The sequence below is a fragment of the Lagopus muta genome, chromosome 7, assembly GCF_023343835.1.
Source record: "Lagopus muta isolate bLagMut1 chromosome 7, bLagMut1 primary, whole genome shotgun sequence".
In the NCBI taxonomy this organism is placed as follows: Eukaryota; Metazoa; Chordata; class Aves; order Galliformes; family Phasianidae; genus Lagopus; species Lagopus muta.
The window spans coordinates 47,330,171-47,349,764 of record NC_064439.1 but is presented as its reverse complement, the minus strand read 5'-3'; the positions used below and the strand labels follow the sequence as shown (position 1 = coordinate 47,349,764).

Here is a 19,594-nt window from a genome sequence, read left to right as displayed (position 1 = left end):
TCTGAGCAATTCACTTCCAGGGGGCTAAAATAAAATAAAATAAAATAAAATAAAATAAAATAAAATAAAATATCAACTGTATTTTATGGAAAGATCATGTGTAACAAACAATAATATAGGGCTCAGCCGAATTCTTCATTATGTTTTATTATCCTTCTTATACAAATCACAGGAAAAGAACTTTCTCTTAGATCCCTTCACCATATTCTAATCTAACCATTTGAATGTGCTTCAGTGAAGTAGCTGAGATGAGCTAAAATCGAAATGTACACTTACTGGTAGCAGTGTACCAGAAAGTAGAATAACATTTCATGCAAGTAAAGAACGAAACTGCAAAACCCCAAATTAAAAAGCAAATCACTTCAATGTAGCTAAAAATAAGTCAGTGTAAAGAGTTCTGGATATCACTGAAAGCCAAATTAACCCAATGGGAAGGTGTCAGGAGCCTGGGCTTATTTTCTCCCATGAGGCTTTCCAAATTCGTATGTGCACTATCTTGTTTGGCTCCAATGGTAGAAATAGAAGTGCCAAAGCAACATAAGGCTGTAGTGCATCTTATCTGTCTCACCTATTTTTAGACTGTTAATCACCTGGGTGCCTCACTAGTGAAAAACCTATCTCCAGCAGATTGTTTTTGTGTTGGTTTTTGTTTTGGTTTTGTCTTTCCAAAACAAAGCCTAGAAAAGGAGAAGAAACAAGACTGCTTCTGTTCCGTCTATTTCCCCAGGACTTCTCCACATCTATAAATATCTAAGGTGTGGGGGGCAGAATGGCGAGGCCGGACTGTTTTCAGTGGTGAGTGGAGACAGGACAAGGGGAAACGGCCAGAAACTGCAGCATAGGAAGTTCTGCACCAATGTGCGAAGGAACTTCTGTACAGTGAGGTGACGGAGCACTGGAACAGGCTGCCCAGGGAGGTGGGGGAGTCTCCTTCTCTGCAGATGTCCAAGACCTGCCTGGATGCCGACCTGTGCGACCTGCTGTAGGGAACCTGCTTTGGCAGGGGGTTGGACACGATGAGCTCTGGAGGTCCCTTCCAACCCCTACAATTCTGTGATTCTGTGGTTCTACTTGATGAGGAAAACTTGTCAGGCACTAAGAATTTAAAAAAAAAAAAGCATCTATACTTTCCAAAGTCATTTCACACAATTTTACTCTACCAAAACGGGAACAAATGTTATAAAATTACTAATAACTTCCTCCAAAATGTTACAGATATTCTGGTTTCCTTTCATCTACGGAAGAGTAACACAAATGCATTGCCAGGATCCGGCAAAACACGTGATCTAAAACCCTGAAGCAGTTCTGTACAGCCTCTGTAAAACCTGAAGCTAGATGAAACCAGTTATGAAAATCAGTTTCATATACGGAGAGAGAACCAATGCAAAAGCAGATGTGTGTTATCAGCTCTGCTGAAATGACAATGAAGTCTGTGACCCAAGCATGAACACTTTCAGGAAAAACCTTGACGCAGCGTTTTTGTTATGAAGGACACTTGTCAGCACAGTATTTCAGTAGCATAAGCTACACTTGCCATGTTCAAATCTGGCAGAATCCATTCCTTCTCATGCAAGATGTGTTACTGTTAAAATAAATTCCATACAACCAATAATTTTTGGATGTATAATAAATCAGCTGGAAAAACTACGCTTGATATAGTAAATATTTTAATAGTCATTCATCATTAAGATCTTGCACTTATTGATAATTTTTCAACACTGCAATATGAGATACGGCATAAAATAGATATTGATAAAATAACAGCAACATAAAACAGTAAGAAAGATTTCATTTAGTCATTCTATTTAGTCATCACTATTTAGTCATTTTTCTGGACTGTTTTGAAATTACTCTTACTCTGGATAAAGAAGTCCCATTACTCTTGCCAAGAATCCAAAATTTATATCTTCCTCTATCATCACATTAAGCCATCATATTAAGAAACAGCTGTTACATTTTGTGTAGGAAAACTCAGCAAGATTTCAAGAGCAAGAAATAAATGTGTCTGTATGGAGTCCGATCTCAATGCACCTTCCAGTTCTCATAAGAGGGAAATGGGAGAAGGTAAAAAAAGAGGGAGAGTATGTAAAAATGAGGGTCATCTTTAAAGTTTTCTTCTGACACAAAGTTCTAGGAGAAAAAAAGCTGGAGTTTTCTTCCCCACTCAACGTGACGTTTCTCTGCACGCAGCCAAGTAAAATCAGCTTCCCCCATGAAGGGAAGCCCAACCAGCACTGAGCTTGCGCCACCATTTGTTTATTCACAGCTGTGTAACGCTGCCGCAATGACTGCACTGAAACTACATTAAAAGATCATTCACATTGCAAAGTCAAGCACCCAGAATGCTAGGAAATATCAAATTAAGGTTGGCAGTGACACTTTAAATTGGCCATTCATGTGCAAATTAATTACAAGCTTTACTTAAATACCATTTTCAATCTTTTTCCCAGTGCACCTATGATTCTGTGCTGCACTTAGTAAACAACATTCAATATGTCAGTCCCTTTTTTAGTGGATTTAAACATTCATTAAATTTAACAGAACTAGTTCCACTTGTAATATTACAGAAATAAGTTAGTCTCCATTTGCAAACTGCCCAGCAGCAATGAATTGAAAAATTAACATCAGTTTCCTCAAAATGGAGAGTTTCAAGAAGTCCAGCTGAAGCAACAGCAGTGAGATGAGGAGTTCTCAGTAGCCAAAAATACTTGCACTTCACAGAGCATTTTGACATATTTGGTTGTACATTTGCATGTGCATGCTACTGATTAGGCTACCAACCTTAAATGCATCCTATATATATATATATATATATATATATATATAGTATTGGAGACAATCCAGCAATAAAGAAAAACTAAGCTAAGCAGTATTATAATTACTTGTAAGGCTTAAGGAATTAGGGGAATTTTTATTATTGGTAATTAAGATAACATTGCAAGGTCAATAGATAAGCTATGAAAATTAAGTGGTGTCAGAATTAAGTTCTATACGACTAAATATACTGTCAAATTGAGTGAGATGCTGAATGGCAAATTTTAACCAAGGACACACTGCTGTCCTAAAGCATTGGGAACAGGAAGAGACAATCTCCAGAGGTCCTCTCCAGTCTACATTATTTGATGGTTCTCTATCAATAGCACTGACCACAGTCTCCATGTGTCATGTTTTATGTATATAAAACAACGAGCTTTCAGAGAGCACCAATGCTTTCTTCTCTTTAGTCTGTTTCAGAAGCACTGAAGGACAAGACTGACACCAGTGCAGTTTTCTGCAAATGGTAAAGCTATAGGATTTGTCCCTGAGTAAATGCTTTACCTACAGACTACCTGGAATGAAAATTGCAAGGCTAGCAGTTTACCAGCATGGTGAAGTAAGCCAAAAAAGACAGTGGATTATTTTCCTCCAAAGTGAATGTCCTGAAGACACTTGTCTGCTAAAGCTACACACTAACATATATATATCACTTATAAAAACCCCTTTTTGTAAAGAAGGGTGTTCACATTAACATTCTTTCCCCTGAGTGTGTTAACTAAATGCCAGAGCAAACTGGAACTGAGACGCATGGGCACAGTGGAGAAAGAAAAGGAAAATGTGGGAAAGAGATGAGAAAGAACAGTTTATGTGTTTACTGCCTGATTGCACAGTGAAGAAACAGCAAAATCCCTCTGAAAATTAGGGAATTTTGATGGTCCGACTGCGTGGTTTGTATCACAAATTGAGCTTTTTTAATAATGGCACAATCTTGTTTCTAAAGACATCACATTAGTGTTTTGAAGGCCTTTTAAGATGCTTCTTTCAGTGTCACAGCCACATTTCAAAGGCATTTTGGTTACCTTTCTTCTTCTATTATTTCATATATGGCATTAATAGGTAGTTAGAGGGAAAAAAATACATTCATTCATGGTGGACGGATAAAATACTGGGAGTCTTCACTTAGTTTTTATATAAAAGTGAACTTTAAGAGAAGCATTTGCATCTTAAAGAAAAATTAAACTGTCCAATTAACCAACATGTAGCTAAACCAAAACACAACAGACACAGTTCTGTGTTACTGGCTGAGTGCACATGCTTTAGTGCAAATTACTGGGGGCTGCAACTAGATGGTATCTGAAATTCCTTCCAATTCAAGCTATTCTATGATCGTAATGGCAAAGTGTCTTCTAACACAGGATCATTCATTTGACAAATCTTGAGAAGATATACAGGACTTCAGTGAGTCCTTAGAAGTGCTAAACTGACTGCTGGCTGAACTTAAGGTCATAGAATCACAAAACCATTTGAGTTGGAAGGGACTCTTAAAGGTCATGTAGTTCAATTCTCCTGCAATGAACCAGTAAACCTACAGCTCAGAGCCCCATCCAGCCTGACCTTGAAAGTCTCCAGGGACAGGGCAACCACTGCCTCTCTGGGTTACCTGTCCCAGCACTTCCCTGCCCTTACTGTAAAAAACTTTTCCTTATACCCAATCTAAATCTCTCCCCTCTTATACATAGATCTCTCTGAAACTAATGCTCCTATTTATTTCCATGGAAGATACAACAGCTACAAAGAGCACAATAACACTACTTGACAGAGCAAATTCTCAGCTACAAAACACTATTTTTCAACAGTCACCCCTATCAGCTATGCATTTTTTGCCAGCAAATCTGTATCTTTCTAATTTAGAAACAAGGATGTTGTGGAGGGCCATGTCAAAGGCCTCACTGAAATCCAGAGAGATGGCACCAGTATCTCTTCCCTTCTCCTCTGATGCAAGTACACGATGACAGAACACCGCACAGTTGGTCAGGCAGGACCAGCTTTTGGTGAAGCTATGCTAGATGTCCCATATCACCTCCCTCTCTTCCATGTGCCTTAGCATAGCTTCCAGGTGGACCTGCTCCATCATCTCCCCCAGCCCTGAGGTCAGGTGGACAGGTCGGTACTTCCCTGGGTCATCCTTTCTACCCATCTTAAAAATCAGTGTTATATTGCTTTTTTTTCCAGTCATCAGGGACTTCACCTGACTGCCATGACTTTTTAAATATCACTGAGAGTGGCTTGGTAACAACATCACCCAATTCCCTCAGGACTGTGGGAGACTTATGAATATTCCTTAATAGGAGCCTGATCTTTGCTTACAGCAGGAAGGACATTGCTTCCCCATTCCCCACCTTCTGACCCACCTGCTTCAGGGGTGTGTGAAGAGCAGTTGAAAATGAGGCAAAAAAGGCAAAAAAGTTGTTGAGTACCTCAGCCTTTTCCTTGTTGTCATCAGCCTGCCTGTACCTCTCTGTTGGAGGTACACCCTCTTATGGAACTATCCTTTTCTTATTGATATACTTGCAGAAGCCTTTTTTGTCCTCCTTTGCACCTCTTGACAAATTCAATTCCAGCTGGGCTTTGGCCTTCCTCATCCCATCCCTATTCAGCCTAGCAATATCCCTATACTCATTCCGGGATATCTGTCCCTGCTTACACTGCCTGTGCATTTCCTGCTTTCTAGTTTGACCAATAGGTCCCAGTTCAGCCATGCCAGCTTCTTGCCTTCCTTTCCTGACTTCCTACACCTGGAGATGAAGAGTGGACAAAGGAAAGCTTCCTTCAAGATCCGCCAGCTCTGTTCCGCTCACTTGTCTTTGAGGACAGTTTTTCACAAGATTTTGTTGAGTAACTCCCTGAAGACCTAGAGGTTGGCTTTCCTAAAATTTAGTGTCCTGATTTTACTATTTGTCTGTTGCATATTCTTTAGGATTGTGAACTCCACCATTGCATAATCATTGCAGAACAGGCAGCCTGCAATCCTGATGTCACCGATCAGTTCATTTGCACTGGTGAGTAACAGGTCCAATACTGCATCCCCCTTGGTGGGGCTCCCTATTACTGTGCACAATAATTTCTCCTCCATGCATTCCAGGAGCCTCCTGGATTGCCTACAGATGGCTGAACTGCTTTTCCAGCAGATAACTTCATCAGAGGAGATTGAGCTAAACTAAGAAGGGATTGCAAAGGGCTACCTGAGAGGTTCACTTCTTGCTCATCTCCCAGTGAACAGAAGGCAGTGAGCAACTCCCACAGGCATCCCACAGCTCAGTGCTTTTGGGTTGCTGGGAGTCTCAGCAGTCACACAGAACATGACCAAGGTTTCAGGTGCTCCAGAAAAAGCAGAAGCAATGCAGGACCTGGGAATTCACAAAAGCTTCTGCTTTCTGTCTACTCTCCCTCTTGCTGACACCCTCTGCAAGCTACTATTGCCTGAGCTACCCACTCATCACTTACCCAAGGTGAGTGAGATGGAAGAATGATAGATGAGCTGAGTTCTCATTAAATATCTTGCTTCTCCAACATTGCTGTGATCAATCAGTATCACAGTTCACTGGTTCAGCTGCAATTACTAGGTGGAGACTAATAAAATTAGGGTTGTCTAGACAGCTGTGAAACTTCCAACTTTATGAGGAAAATCATATCAATACATTATTGTTACAAAAGCATTTAAGTCAACTCAATTAGGAGAATTAGGAATGATCAATGCAGGAGTCAGTGTCTGTTATTTCCAATTACAATTTTAGTGTGGCTCAGACTTCATTTGGGCTCTTTCTCACAACTTCTCTTGCACAACTTCCTTCTCAACAAGGAACTCAGGGAAAACTGTTTCTTTACACTGCTGGGTATGGAAGAGCATTCCTCTTGCACAGTCAAGTGCTGTTTACTACCACTTTTGCATCATTATGTGATTACTGACAACATTCCCCAAAGAGAAATGGAGAAGATGCAAAAGCAACAATGGGATAGTTTTGCTTGAGCTGCCAGTAGCCCTCCAGAGCCTAGATATGAATCACAGAGATGCTTCCAAAAAAAACCGTAACAAAGGAAAAAGAAGAAAATCCCACAACAGATAAATGTGGGAATTGAAAGTAGAGACCTGTGCCAAGTCATAAGTTTATGTGTATTTCTGGAATTACCATCTCGGAGAGATGCTACTCTATGCCAGCCTTTTGATGCACAGCTACCCTGCCACCTCCTTTTCCAGACATCACGCTTCTGCATCAGTTGGCAATACATGCAAACTGTCCATCTGGTGGGGAAAGCTTACCCTTGTAATGGTATGCTTAAATAGATTGCCATTTCAGATGCATTTATCTGCACAATGTCATTGATACAAGATTGTAGGAGCTGGTAACTATCTTCTGAGATTGCAGACACTCTCCCATACAAAAGAGATGCTGAACACAAGCCTCTCTGATACTAAGGCTGTGTACACAGAAAATACATCCAAATAAAACATGACACTGGACAACACAAGCAGTGCAGGACACAAACAGCAATCATTCATTCTGGAAGACATTTCAGGCCCAGCATAAATCCTCTTGCAGCAGCTCCACACCTCTGGCCACAGACATCTTCATAATTAACATCCATGGAACAGCAAGGGAAACATGGGGCAAAAGTGGAGCTGTGTGCAGAAGTAGTGTCAGCTCCAATTGCAGAAAAACATCTAGACAAACCTGCACCTTCTCTCTACTGTGCTTCTCACTCTATGCAACGCCCACCTGCACAGTTGAGCACATAAACCCCTAAATAAGCCTTTTCCATTGACCTCTCACAACTCAAGGACACGACATCAGTGACTCACGCCACCACAGTGCCATCTCTCTTGGCTGTGACTCAAGCATATCCACAGCCTGTCCCACCACTGTTGCATGGGGTGGTCATCTGAAGCACAAGGCAACAGCGAAGCTGCCAGCATCCAGCACCACACAACGGGGAAGGGTATGCTCAGTAGAGCTGCAGGGTTTAGTCTTCAGGAAGCACTCTGCAGGAGTCTCAAATTCAGTTAAAGTCGACACAAACTAAAGATGCTCAGCATGTCATGAGACTAAGCCACCAATTAATGCTCCAGATGTGGAGGAGGAATCAGCTCAGCCCCAAAAATCTGGGCTGTAGAGAGCGTGGTCTGACGAAAACAAGCATAAGGGCTCCCAGGAAGGAAAAACAAATCTGCCAAAGAACCCCATTAGTCCTCCCTCCTGCAAGGAGGCAGTCAGTTAACTGAATCAGGGAGCTGTAATAGGGCATTTTAATCGACAAGATGCTGCTTCCCTTCAGTCTCCTGCAAAGGCACAGATCATTAGCAACACTACAAGCCAACAATCCATTTTTTTATTACAGGATGAGTAAGTGATAGGAGTTAGGACCAGCAGATCGTGCAGAAGGAACACAGTGACGTTTATCAAGGTTTGACCTTCAAGGGCAAATATTTTTGTCTTCACTCAGGGAGATCTTCCACCAACATCACAGAGGAGGACTATCACTAGCACCAGAGGGAATGCGGAGCAGCAGTGCAAGATTGGCCTTCAAACAGGGCAACAATCCATGGAATGGCATTTCATTGGGAACAAAACCAATCTTGTAACAGGAAATCCTCCTTCAAACCCCCTAACAAAAAAGAGACAGATAACTCACAAATACCTTCCATACCTCTGTGATTTAGTCTTACCTTTGCGATGTTTTCTTGTATTTTCTCCTGCAGGAAAAGAACAAAACACAACTGAGATAAGAAAGCTCAACTGGTGAGGATGAGAAAAGGAGACTGTCAGTAATAGGGGCAATTAAGCAATGACACTTATGCCATAAGATGGTTCCAAAATTAATGCAGCTATCTCCAGCTAAATCCAGCATCTGTTGCATTTAACTGCAGCAGAAAGAGGAGTGAGTTTGCCTGTGTGTGTCTTGCCCTTTTATTTAAGAAAGTGTCACAGCAGCTGGAAAGGAATCAGTTACTACTCTAAACAGCACGTGACAGGAACCACCTTCTCATGCTGAGGTGTACTTTTTGTGTCTCCATACAGCACAGAAATGTGGTCTGATATGTGGAGAGCCCACTGTATTATAGTGATGGTGACTGATGCATCAGATACATTGCTGTGATCAATCAGTGCAAAAAGTAGTGATTTTACAGCAGCTCTGCTCTGGAAAGAAAGCCCAGGTCCTCACAAGTTCTGTTCTCTGCCAAATGCATGTATGTCAGGACCTAAGTGAGCTGTGCCCAGGACCAGAAATGGCAAGGACAGCGGGATGCTAACAACCTAACAACCCCACCTTTCCACTGCATCAGTTGTGGTGATGGCTGCAAGCTTTTCTCTTCGTAGCAAGGTGTGTTCGTTCTCTACAGACAGTGGCACAAGGTGTCAACATCCAATCAGAAATCCTGCTGTGTGACCATACAGTCAGCTGCAGAGGTATTTCTGCACTGTACTTTGAATGTCAGCTCATTATCTTGCAACACTGCATTCAATGTCTTCATACAGTGCTTGGCAAAGCAGGGCACTGATCTCACTTGAGTTCTTCCATGCTTTTGTAAGTTAAACTGAAACTAGTGAGCTCTAAACTTCACAAGCAGCGATGGTAACCCAGTGAGGACTACAATGAAGAGTGCAAAACCGACATCCTGCTGCTCAGCAAGACACTAAGAGGTGGTCCCTGCCTTCTGAATATGTAGTAATGGTGTTGTGCTGCAAGCATCCAACTCCACTTCCTCATCTCTGATAGTACTGCAGACAGAATATTGTCTAAGTCACAGGATCAGCATACCCAAACAAGGGGTTTTCTTTCTTAAAAATAGGGGGAAAAAATTACATTTAAAAAAAAAAAGAGTGCTATTTTATACTTAAGATAGTGTATACTGGCTGTCAAATTTTTCCTTCGATAGTACTTTTAAAAATAGCACTCAAGCACTGCTTCTGACCACGCCAGAACCATAAATTAAGCCCTAGATATTTACTTTAGAAAGATTTTTGAATATTTTATTTATACTTGGACATATGAAGAATTATTTATTTAAATTTGAGGAGATGCAGAAGAGTAAAATAACAAACACAGCAGCATCAATCTAGCTCACTGACGTTAACGATGCTGATGTACACAATCAGAAACCCATTTGGGCCCCTCTGATTCTAAGGGAAATTTTCATTTTAATTACAAAAGGACGAATAATAGAAATTTTGTCCTGCAGAGTTCCAATTTGGAAGTTGTATCCATCAGAAATATTCTGACCAGCACAGAACTTCACTAAAACTTCTTGCAGAAAGAAGCTGCTGAAAAATCTGCTTGCCTGGCCATTCAAATCCAGGTTGATTACAATATCTTCTTCCAAGGAAATCCAAAGGTTTTATTCAGAATTTTATTTCTCCTACATCAATACAGCATATTAAATTTAAAAATTAAGTTATTTACAAGCCATTTATTTCCCCTTTAAGTATATCATGGTGTGTTGAAGAACTATCAGAACTAATTTTTCCCTTTATTGGCTCGTGACTTTCACATGATTTTGTAAAGTCTTCCTCTTTGTGAAGTCAGCCTTCACATTCCAGCAAAAATACTGGTAATAATCTCCTGATTGACTAAAGGTTTCTTGCAAAGAGGTGGCCCAGCCTAAGAGTGCTGCTTGCATTTAAGTAAAGCATCACTTTTCTTATCAGTTACACCTTTAACCTTATTTTCAAGAATATTTTTACTGCACTGGAAAACCATACTAGGAAGAAAGCATTTGCCTAGTCACAGTTTTAATATATATTTATATTATTAAATTATACATTTTTATTATTGATTTGTACTGTTGTTTCCACACCTGCAGTCCAACTACAGTCAAGGTTTACGTGTACCGAGTTAGCGACCACATTTACAGGCACTGAATTTGCTTGTTTCAGTTGAAGGAAGAGAACGTGACTAAAGGAATTTCTACCCTTATTTTCAGCATCACTACTACATGCATTTGCTTTGGAAAGAAATTAGTAGCTGCATCCATACTTCTGCTGACATCTAGCAAAACGTTTACTGTACACCTGAACTTCCAGAATTCCAAAAAGAAAAAATTCTACACCACTATTCACCAACAATATTAAGTGATTATGTTGTCAAAGTTAGGCTGTTTTCAAAAACAGTCTTCAGTTTGCTTTGAAAAGGCAGACAGTGTTGACATGATCTACCTGCTTTAAGAGTGCAATCCACCGCTTGCACCCATCTTCCATGAAATAAGGTCACTGCAAAAATTAAATTAGAAGGTGCCTCTTTTCATACCACAATCAGCATCAACAGGTGGTTGCAACCAGCCACTGAATATGGGTTAACATGGTGGGGTGAGTTGTTGGTTTTTGTTGGTGTGACAAGTTACCCTGGTTCATCTCTCCATGAGGAGTCTATGCAAGGAGGAACTGAGAAACTAAATTGACTTTGGGAAGAATCTGGAGCCAGATGCATTTTCCACATGGGTGGAACCAAGGGACACTTGATCTTCTGATATCAAAACCAAACTGACAGAAAAATGAGCTTCCTGCACCTCTGGGCTACCCAGTGCTTGTGCCTGCATGAGACTTGGTGACATTATCGAATCTTTTCAAGTTCTGTTTCTTTTCTCACTGTACACACGCTGTGCTAGAAGAATTACCACATCCATTCAACTCACGTTTTCTGACATGGAATGTATTACTCATAGGTCCAAGATATTTTTTTTTCTCATGCTGAAGAGAATGAAGAGGTGACTCACACTAGGTAGGTCCTCTATTACTAGTATAAACTAGGTATAACTTCACTGAACCTCATGCAATTGCATCTGCACAAGCCTAGTACCAAGTGCAAACCAGTACTCGTACAAGTAGGCTGCTGGAGTCTAATGAAAGTGAACCCAGTGAGAGTTGTAACATCTGTTCCTTAACAAGAAGAAAAAAAAAGTGGTGGGGAGAACACAACTTGTGACAGAAACGAGATGAAGACGGAAAGAGTTGAGGCTTCAATTTCAGTACCTGCTTTTCTAGAGATGAATAAGATAAGCAATAAAATTTGGCTAAACAGAAGCAAGCCCTTCAGTTCAATCTAGAAGACCATCCCTGCTCTTTCATTACCACCACTGAATCTGCAGCCATGCTGGATGTCATTCCTCCCCTGCTGTTTTCCTTAGCAGCCAGCCACAATTCATTTTTACTGCTTTTCTCACCAGATCTGGCCCAGAACTCCCAAGGCTTCCTCCCTCAGTGGCCACATCTAGGCAGCAGATAAAGAGCAATTCCCAGCTCCTGAGTCCTGGTGCCTTCCCTGACCACACCACAGCAGTGTATTAGCTCATAACAGGGCCAGGCACCATCCCCTGAACGTCACTGCCAAGGAGGAAAGGCTTGGGGCTCAGATAAAGCTACTTTTTTCAACTGATGGGATCACGTAAATTGAAAATCTTCTCTCCCAGCAGCTCAATATTCTGAAACATTCACTGCATTACAAATTACTCGTCATCATCACTGGATTAGTGATGCATTTGAGTTACGTTACCAAAGTCTATATTAATAACCATGTATAAACCAATTAACAAAATCCAAATCTCACAGCACAGACTATGGACTGGCATCTGTCAAAGCTCAGGATCTTATGGGAGCCCTGACCAGCACTCGTAAATATACCGAGAGTGCCAGACTTTGAAGGGGATGATGCCATCAACTGCTATTGGGTTTTTAATTCCCTAATTGAAACAGGAAGACCAGCTTTCCTGCTTTAATCACTCTCTAATAGATAACAAACATAATTTATTGTTTCTTCCACACACCCTGTTTAGCAAAATACTGTGCTAAGTTTAAAACAATACAATCACAGAGACTAATGACAACAGAGGAGAAGAAATCATAAAGTGGATGAGGAAAGAGATTTCAGCTGGTATTTGCAATGTGATGGGGGGTTTATGTGGGATTTTAAAAGACAAGTCATTTTAAATTGGACCCTGACCTACATGGGGACATAGTGAAATCAGGAGAGGATGAGGCAGTCATTTTTCTCATTGTAGGTAGATTATAAGAGTCTGCGTGCTCCGAAGTATGGGCACGGGCGGTGTAACCATGCAATGGCAAGAAACATTCACAGCCTGAAATAGGTGCAACAATTTCAGAGGAAACAGAGACAAGACCCTGAAGTGAGACAAGAGATGTACAGCCAGAACATAAATTTAACTTAAACTGATCAGTTTATCAAACTAAATAATGTATGTAAAAATAATCAAATGTCAACAAATGCCCTCACTGCTTCTGCACAAGAAAAATGCTCCTTTGATATTTAGCTGATCTGACAGTTTTCACCAGTTCAGCTACTGAGTTTTCTAAACTGGGTAAACAAGTATTTCAAGAAAGTTCACAATTTCATTTCCAAAGAGGACTGAAGTTGCTAGGTCATAACAACTGCTTCTGCTCTTCTGCAACATTTTGCCTTGACAATGTTCTTACCCACAGTTAAACAAAGTTTCTCGCTTTCTCATTTGGGGTGTCATGTGTGTAATGATTTCATGTGAAGTACAGCAGGACAGGAAATGTTTTTAAATTCTCCTTACAGAAAAGCCTCGCTGACAGTGCAAGCTGTGAGGACTTTGTTCTGCAATCAGCTCAAAGCAGCTGCAATCCTACCTCCAGCAATTCAGTACAGATTCAACAGAGCCTGAAGGCATCACCGCTGGGGTTATACAGACATGGTCTGGGCAAAGTGACATCAGTGACAACTACATGCTATACCATATGCTCTTATGAGAGATGATGACCCTAAATTCAGTGCAGCTACCTCAGGCAGGAGGCTTGGGTAGGACCCCACGCAGCTGTAACAACTGTGCTCAGATAACAGCATGCCAGAGGTGTGGTAGGTACAGGTATTTTATTTCCCACTGACATCGAGATGATCTGTCATAAATTGTCATTATTTTCTTGAGCTTCATTTTAATGAAGGACAACCATGGCTTGCTCATGCTTTGATAAACAGTGCTGGTTGGCAGAAGAGGCAAGCTAACTGCTGTGCATCTCTTTGTGACACAGTATGTATATCAAGTGTGGAGAAAATGAGGCAAAAGAAAAGTTTTCTTAATTGGTTTGCATTGAACAGTGTGTATATATGAAGGCTCAAAGGTTTCAGGCAAGACAGCCTGAGGCAGAGGGATCTGCAGGGAACAGTGGGAGCCCCGTGGGGACAGCTGAGCGCTCCAGCTTGTCACACCATAAGGTGTCAGCAAGGGCAAATCAGAAGGGCTAACTCAAATTCAGTCCTGGAACCATCCTGGACGAGACAAGAACTATATTTTAATGTGCTGGTATCTCAACTACCAAAAAAAAAAAAAAAAGAAAGACAGTAAAAGTCTTCTGAAGGCTTCTAAAAATCTAGTTAAACTCATGTGGATTTTGTACAGAACCAGAACAGTTACTGTAATCTTGAAGCTCTTCTATTTTTACTCATGTTTCCATCACTCCTCATGTCAAAAACAAAGCAAGCAAATAAAAGCAATAATTAAAATAATAATAATAATAATAATTAAAAAAAAAAAAAAGCAAAAAAAACCCCAACACCTTGCCATTGTAGCTGGCATGGGTTTAGCTGAGGAAAAACATTAAGTAAAAAATTAAAATGGAGAAAGGGCTCTTCTCAGTATCACTTTTGTTACAGACAAAAAAATAAAAACTAAAAAGATCAAGTCCCAACACTCTCTGACCTTCACACAACAAACTACTGTTTATCAAGACATTCCTACTTCATGTGACCAAGTGCTGTTTCTAGATGGCTGCTCCAAATGGCTGATGGAACTTCTGGCTCTGAAATAAACAAGGAAGATGACCCACAGAGCACAGGATGGGTGGTACTTCAACAAGCCTAACCACATCTCTCACTGCAAGAGACTAAGATCTTTTTGAACAATGGGATGGAAGGCAAGGAGGGAATTCCTCCCTGCTGCTGTGAGCATCGTGCTGCACACTGTGCTCACTGGGCAACATCGACTTCAACAGGAGGATGCTGCTTCCTTCTCTTACTACAGTAACTCAAAAAAGGGAGCAGATATGCAATCTTTTCTGTGCATTCTCTGGTTGTATCCTAATTATTTTCCTACAGAAAGAACTGAAGGAACCAAGTCAGAACAGCAAGAAGTGTAAAAGGGGACAGTTCTGTTTGGAATAAGGTGAAATACCATTTTGCAGAGAACTTACAGTGTCAATATTGGTGCATCCTATATGTTCAAAGCACATAATAGTTTAGCTTAAATTCCATTCCCGCAGTGGGAAAGAGCTGTTAGGTCCTGGAAGAAACAAGCGTGTGTAGATTAAAAACTTGTTTTACTCACTGCTGCTATGCAAAACGAGCATATTCAGATCCTGCAGGAGCCAAACAGGCAGCTGTCCAGTTTATTTCATGCAGGGTGGCTGTGTGATTAGTTACTGCGTGCACGATGATGGGAGAGAGGCGGGGGGGGGGAAATCATTGTTCATACCCCGGATTAAATATCTAGACAGGAAACATGCTCTGGAATTACATCAGAGCAGACGAGCCGCGTGCACGAAGTCACTAAACAAATCTGCATCTTGCCCTAAGCTCTACTAAATCTAGTGGACTACTGCTTGTTATTGTTTCCCCCTCCCGAACACAGCCCACCCTCTCTGCCCGCTCGCAGACAGCTGGTGTGACGCAGGATTTTAAATCTCATGGTTTTTGTGCCAGGCTCTCTCCTTACTCCGGGTTACAGGCTGAAACACTCGGATTACTGTTTAACAAGCCTAAACATGGGGTGATAAAATCACTGCACAAAGCCACAGTGTTCCCTTTCCAAAATTATGTCCCTTCCTCATTCCCACCCCCCACCTCCCAGCCACCTCCTCCTTCAGCCCGATGACAGCTTTCAGGAACGATTAGGGGCTTTTGGGGACACGGCCCTGCACAAGGAGGGAGGGGTAGCTATTGTCCTGGCTGTGCCTCCTCATTAACAGACTGGTTACTAAATGTCAGCTGTAGGAAAAAGCAACATTTCAACTTCTTGTGAACCGCCAGCGCTCTTCCTCTGGGCTTTCCCCCGCTGTGTTCTTCCAGGAACAGCGACTGACAGAGGGGAGCAGGCTGAACAGCGAGGTGTTCAGAAGACAGCCAGCAGCAGCCTGTATGGAGGAGTGTTCTCGTGGGGGGGCCTCCAGTGCTGAGTGTGATGAGTGATGACAACCTGCAGCTCAGGAGCACTGCCCCACACCCGGGGCACAGGAGCTCCTCAACACAGCAGGGAGAATTTTGGGAAACTGGTGGACAGATGGGAGCAGTCCTTGAACACGCACAGAGAACAGGGGAGGTGATTACTATTTAAGGCCCTACTCCCTGCTGCTGCCAGCCGTCTCCCAGGTATCTTGATGCCGCAGCAGCTGTGGGAACGGGGTCTTCAGATGACTCAGAGATGAAGATGTGTTTAAATAAACAAATCCTCCAGCCCTTTCCACCAAGTGCTGCAGTTGTGACACCTATTCCAGTTCTTAAAAGGTTGGCTGTTCTAAGGGTGGAGTCAAGTTCTCTCCCTCCACAAAGTGAAAGCAATGCAAAATGCTATTTGATGTTTCACAGATTTGGAGGCTAGGTGGGACCATTATGATAATTTGCTCTGAGTTATTCAACAAATTTGCATAACTCCAGAATTTGATTCTTCTCCATTTGCAAGCAGATATCTTGCTACCATTGAGCTAATCAGAAACAGGTCTTACAGAGATCACTGAGCATTTACATGCCTCTCTCTGCAAAGCACTTTGCAGATGCTCTCCATACAACCTGAATGACTTTATCTACTTATCCACACAAACTGCAACCAGAGCTGTCGGCTTCTTGCAGCTGGAACACTAGTGCATAGAAAAGGGGGGGAAAAGAAAGATGATTGCCCAAAGCCAATGAGAATGATGAGGGAGAATTCTGACTGGTGTTACACCAAGAATGTGGCCAAAATATCAAAGACAACGCCCCAGTCCTGTAAAAAACAAAGCAACAGCAATCTGAAGAAGGGACCCTCATTCACCTAAACAAAGTCATGTTCTGAACTTGACACACAAGCAGCGTTGTCTGCATTGATAGCCAGTGGTATTCTTGCAACACATGGGTTTTTCTTCATGGTCTCCCATTAAAATATTAGTGAGGTAACAAATTGGGCAGCATTTTTAAATGCTTTTAAAGGCAGCCCTTTTCCCTGTGACTTTCATCAGTACTCCTAAATTACCTGCACACACACTGTGTTATAAACTCTTTCAATAAACAGCGTAAATAAATCTAACAAATGTTTACATATAGGGGCCTGAATTGCTCACAGGACTAATCTTCTTTCTTCTCTTAACCCTTTTTCTATTTTTTTAAGCTCTCTCATTCTCCTCTCCACCCTTTCTGAGTCACTATGTTCTTACATATACGATATCCCAGTTCTTCCCAGCCAGCCTCAACCCCCACAGCTTCCTCTATCACTTTTCCAGCAAATCCAGAAGAAAAAAAAAAGAAGAAAAAAAAAAAGAAGAGCTCTTCCATCTGATGTAGCTGTTCCTGATGTACCAATATGTGTATAGGAGGATATTTAAATTGTGTATGCAGTCTCTTAACTTAGCAGAAACCAGTAACTGCTTACAGCTAGTGAATCGCAGAAAAACAGCTGCTCCACAGGAGGCATGGGAGGAAGTGTGATCTGAGCATCATTTACAGCAACCATTGGAACTGTTCAGCCTTGCAAGGGAGTTTATGCTCTACTTCAGCTCCTTTGCTCTTTGATGCTTGCTGCAGTTTGCTTTCCCTGCAAGGACTCCCCGAGTGTCACAGCTGTAACTACAGGACTCTGAACAGCATTAGCTGTTAAAATGGCACAGATCTTACATTTAATTTGTGCTAATCTTGGTGTTGAAATGAGATTTTCACCAAGCCAGGATTTATACTACAGATGGATATTGTGCAATTTTCTGTCTTGGCTAGGAGTTTCGTGCACAAATAGTGTCTGTTCCGAGGAGGGTAAGAAATCACTTCTAAAATGATGATACATAGCCATTCTAAGTGTCACATCAATAATAAAATGGCTCCACAGTTTGATAGATGTGGGGAAAAAAAAAAAAAAAGAAAAAAAAGCATGTAGTTTACATGTATCTTAATAAATTGTCTCCTCCAAGACTACAATAATCTCCTGCAACTCTCTCCAAGAAAGATTATGACAATCCTTGCGTGCCTAGCCTATGCAGCCTTCCTCATCCAGTGTCACCAGTTGCTAGACATAGAGGCCCTCTGACAGAAGATGACGTAGTCTACAGAGCCATGAATTGGGTAATTTGGCAAAGAGAGAACTGGATATCTTTCAAGTCCCTTCTCGAAAACCAGAAAGCTACGGCTGAGTGCTCTGCAACACCCTTCTTGGGCAGAAAAATTCAAACAGCCCCAACATGGACATAAGAAATTGCTGGGAAAAATCCTGATTCCACTGAAATCAACCAGCTCAGCTGATAATCAGTTTCACTAGCTTCTGAGCTACATTCAATCTATTGCTTTTTGAATACCCAAGAGAACTACAGACAAATCTTGGCTGAGGCCTGGGCAGTGTGGAATCTGCTAGAGGAAGGCCCACTGTTCAGCTATACTACAAATGTAAATACAAAGTTGGGCTTAACACTACTGGGGAAAATCTTGTACTGTCACAGGGCTAAATGACTTTTCTCAGTGAATTACTTTCAAAATCTAATTCTTCAAAGAAAAAAAAAAATTCTTTGAAGATCAAGAACTGAATTCTAATGTCACCCCTGCAAACGTATGGGAATCAATGGAGCCATTCTTCCCAATATTAGAAGCACAGTTCATGAGATCAAAAACAGCCTTATGAATCCAAACAAGCCCTTCTAGAAAACCTCCGATCTACCCAAATCCCTAGTGGTTTGAGAGCAAGTTGCATCTGCAGAGGTATGTTTCACAAATGCTATAGTGTTTTAATGGGTCGGCCCTAATACATGTATCTCAATCACCCCTCAGAGACAGTTAGTTTCTAGTATTTTGAAGGGACAGAACTAATTTTTTTGATGGAAAGAGAACAGAAGAGGAATATCTCATGAATTGCAGAAAGAAAGAGAAACACAGTATTTAAAAAACCTTTCAAGGGCTGAGTTGGGTTTAATATAGTGTTTGAATCCTCCCAGAGCTGGCAGATTAGGAGATGAGCTGGCCTCACAGCCTTTAAAACACATAAACATGCAGAGGATTTTTCAGCGCCGTCTTCCATTGAGTTCTATTTCTTTATGCATGCACTCCTATCCCACCAAGACATTTTTTAAAGAGAATTCCAGAAAGACTTGTAATTTCCCCTTGACTTAAGGTTTAAATTCATCTTCCCTGAAATAACTTTTTTTTCATATTCTTGTTTCTTATGCAGGACTGCACGCTTTATGGCGGTGCTACTTGAAAAGCACTGCATTTAAATCACAAAGGGAGCCCTTTTCTTTTACAGCAGGCTACGGTCTTCTTTTTATGATTGCGGAAATAAATAATTGCTTTTGAGGCTGCAGTTATGATTCATTTGTACTACCTCCAGAAGAATAAAAGCTTTTTTTATGATTAGTGTAAAAACTAGAGTGTATATTATTTCTTAGACAACGTTTCAGTATTAAACATGAAGTCCTCTCTCTTTTGTTACCTACAGGATTCATTTATTGATTTAAGATTCAAATAAAAGTCACTGGACGGAACGAAGTAATTGAAGGACTGTGGAGAATTTTTTCAGTTTACTGAATTACTACACCTCCAAACGCTTTACTTTTAAATTATCTTCTCTTAAAGTTGCTATGTTCCAACAATT

General features: G+C 41.2%; 1 protein-coding gene across 7 annotated transcripts in view; it reads right to left on the bottom strand.

The window, feature by feature from the left end:
* LOC125695811 (dual specificity Calcium/calmodulin-dependent 3',5'-cyclic nucleotide phosphodiesterase 1C-like) overlaps window positions 1–19,594 on the bottom strand; it is a 305,234-nt gene that overhangs the window by 152,671 nt on the left and 132,969 nt on the right. For 3 of the 7 annotated variants that reach the window (XM_048950768.1, XM_048950769.1, XM_048950770.1), the window contains exon 3: window positions 8,480–8,506. The exons of the other annotated variants lie outside the window; for them this stretch is intronic. In XM_048950768.1, coding sequence (XP_048806725.1) covers window positions 8,480–8,506 — 27 coding nt within the window. The remainder of the gene's footprint in view (window positions 1–8,479; window positions 8,507–19,594) is intronic. 7 annotated transcript variants of the gene reach the window in all.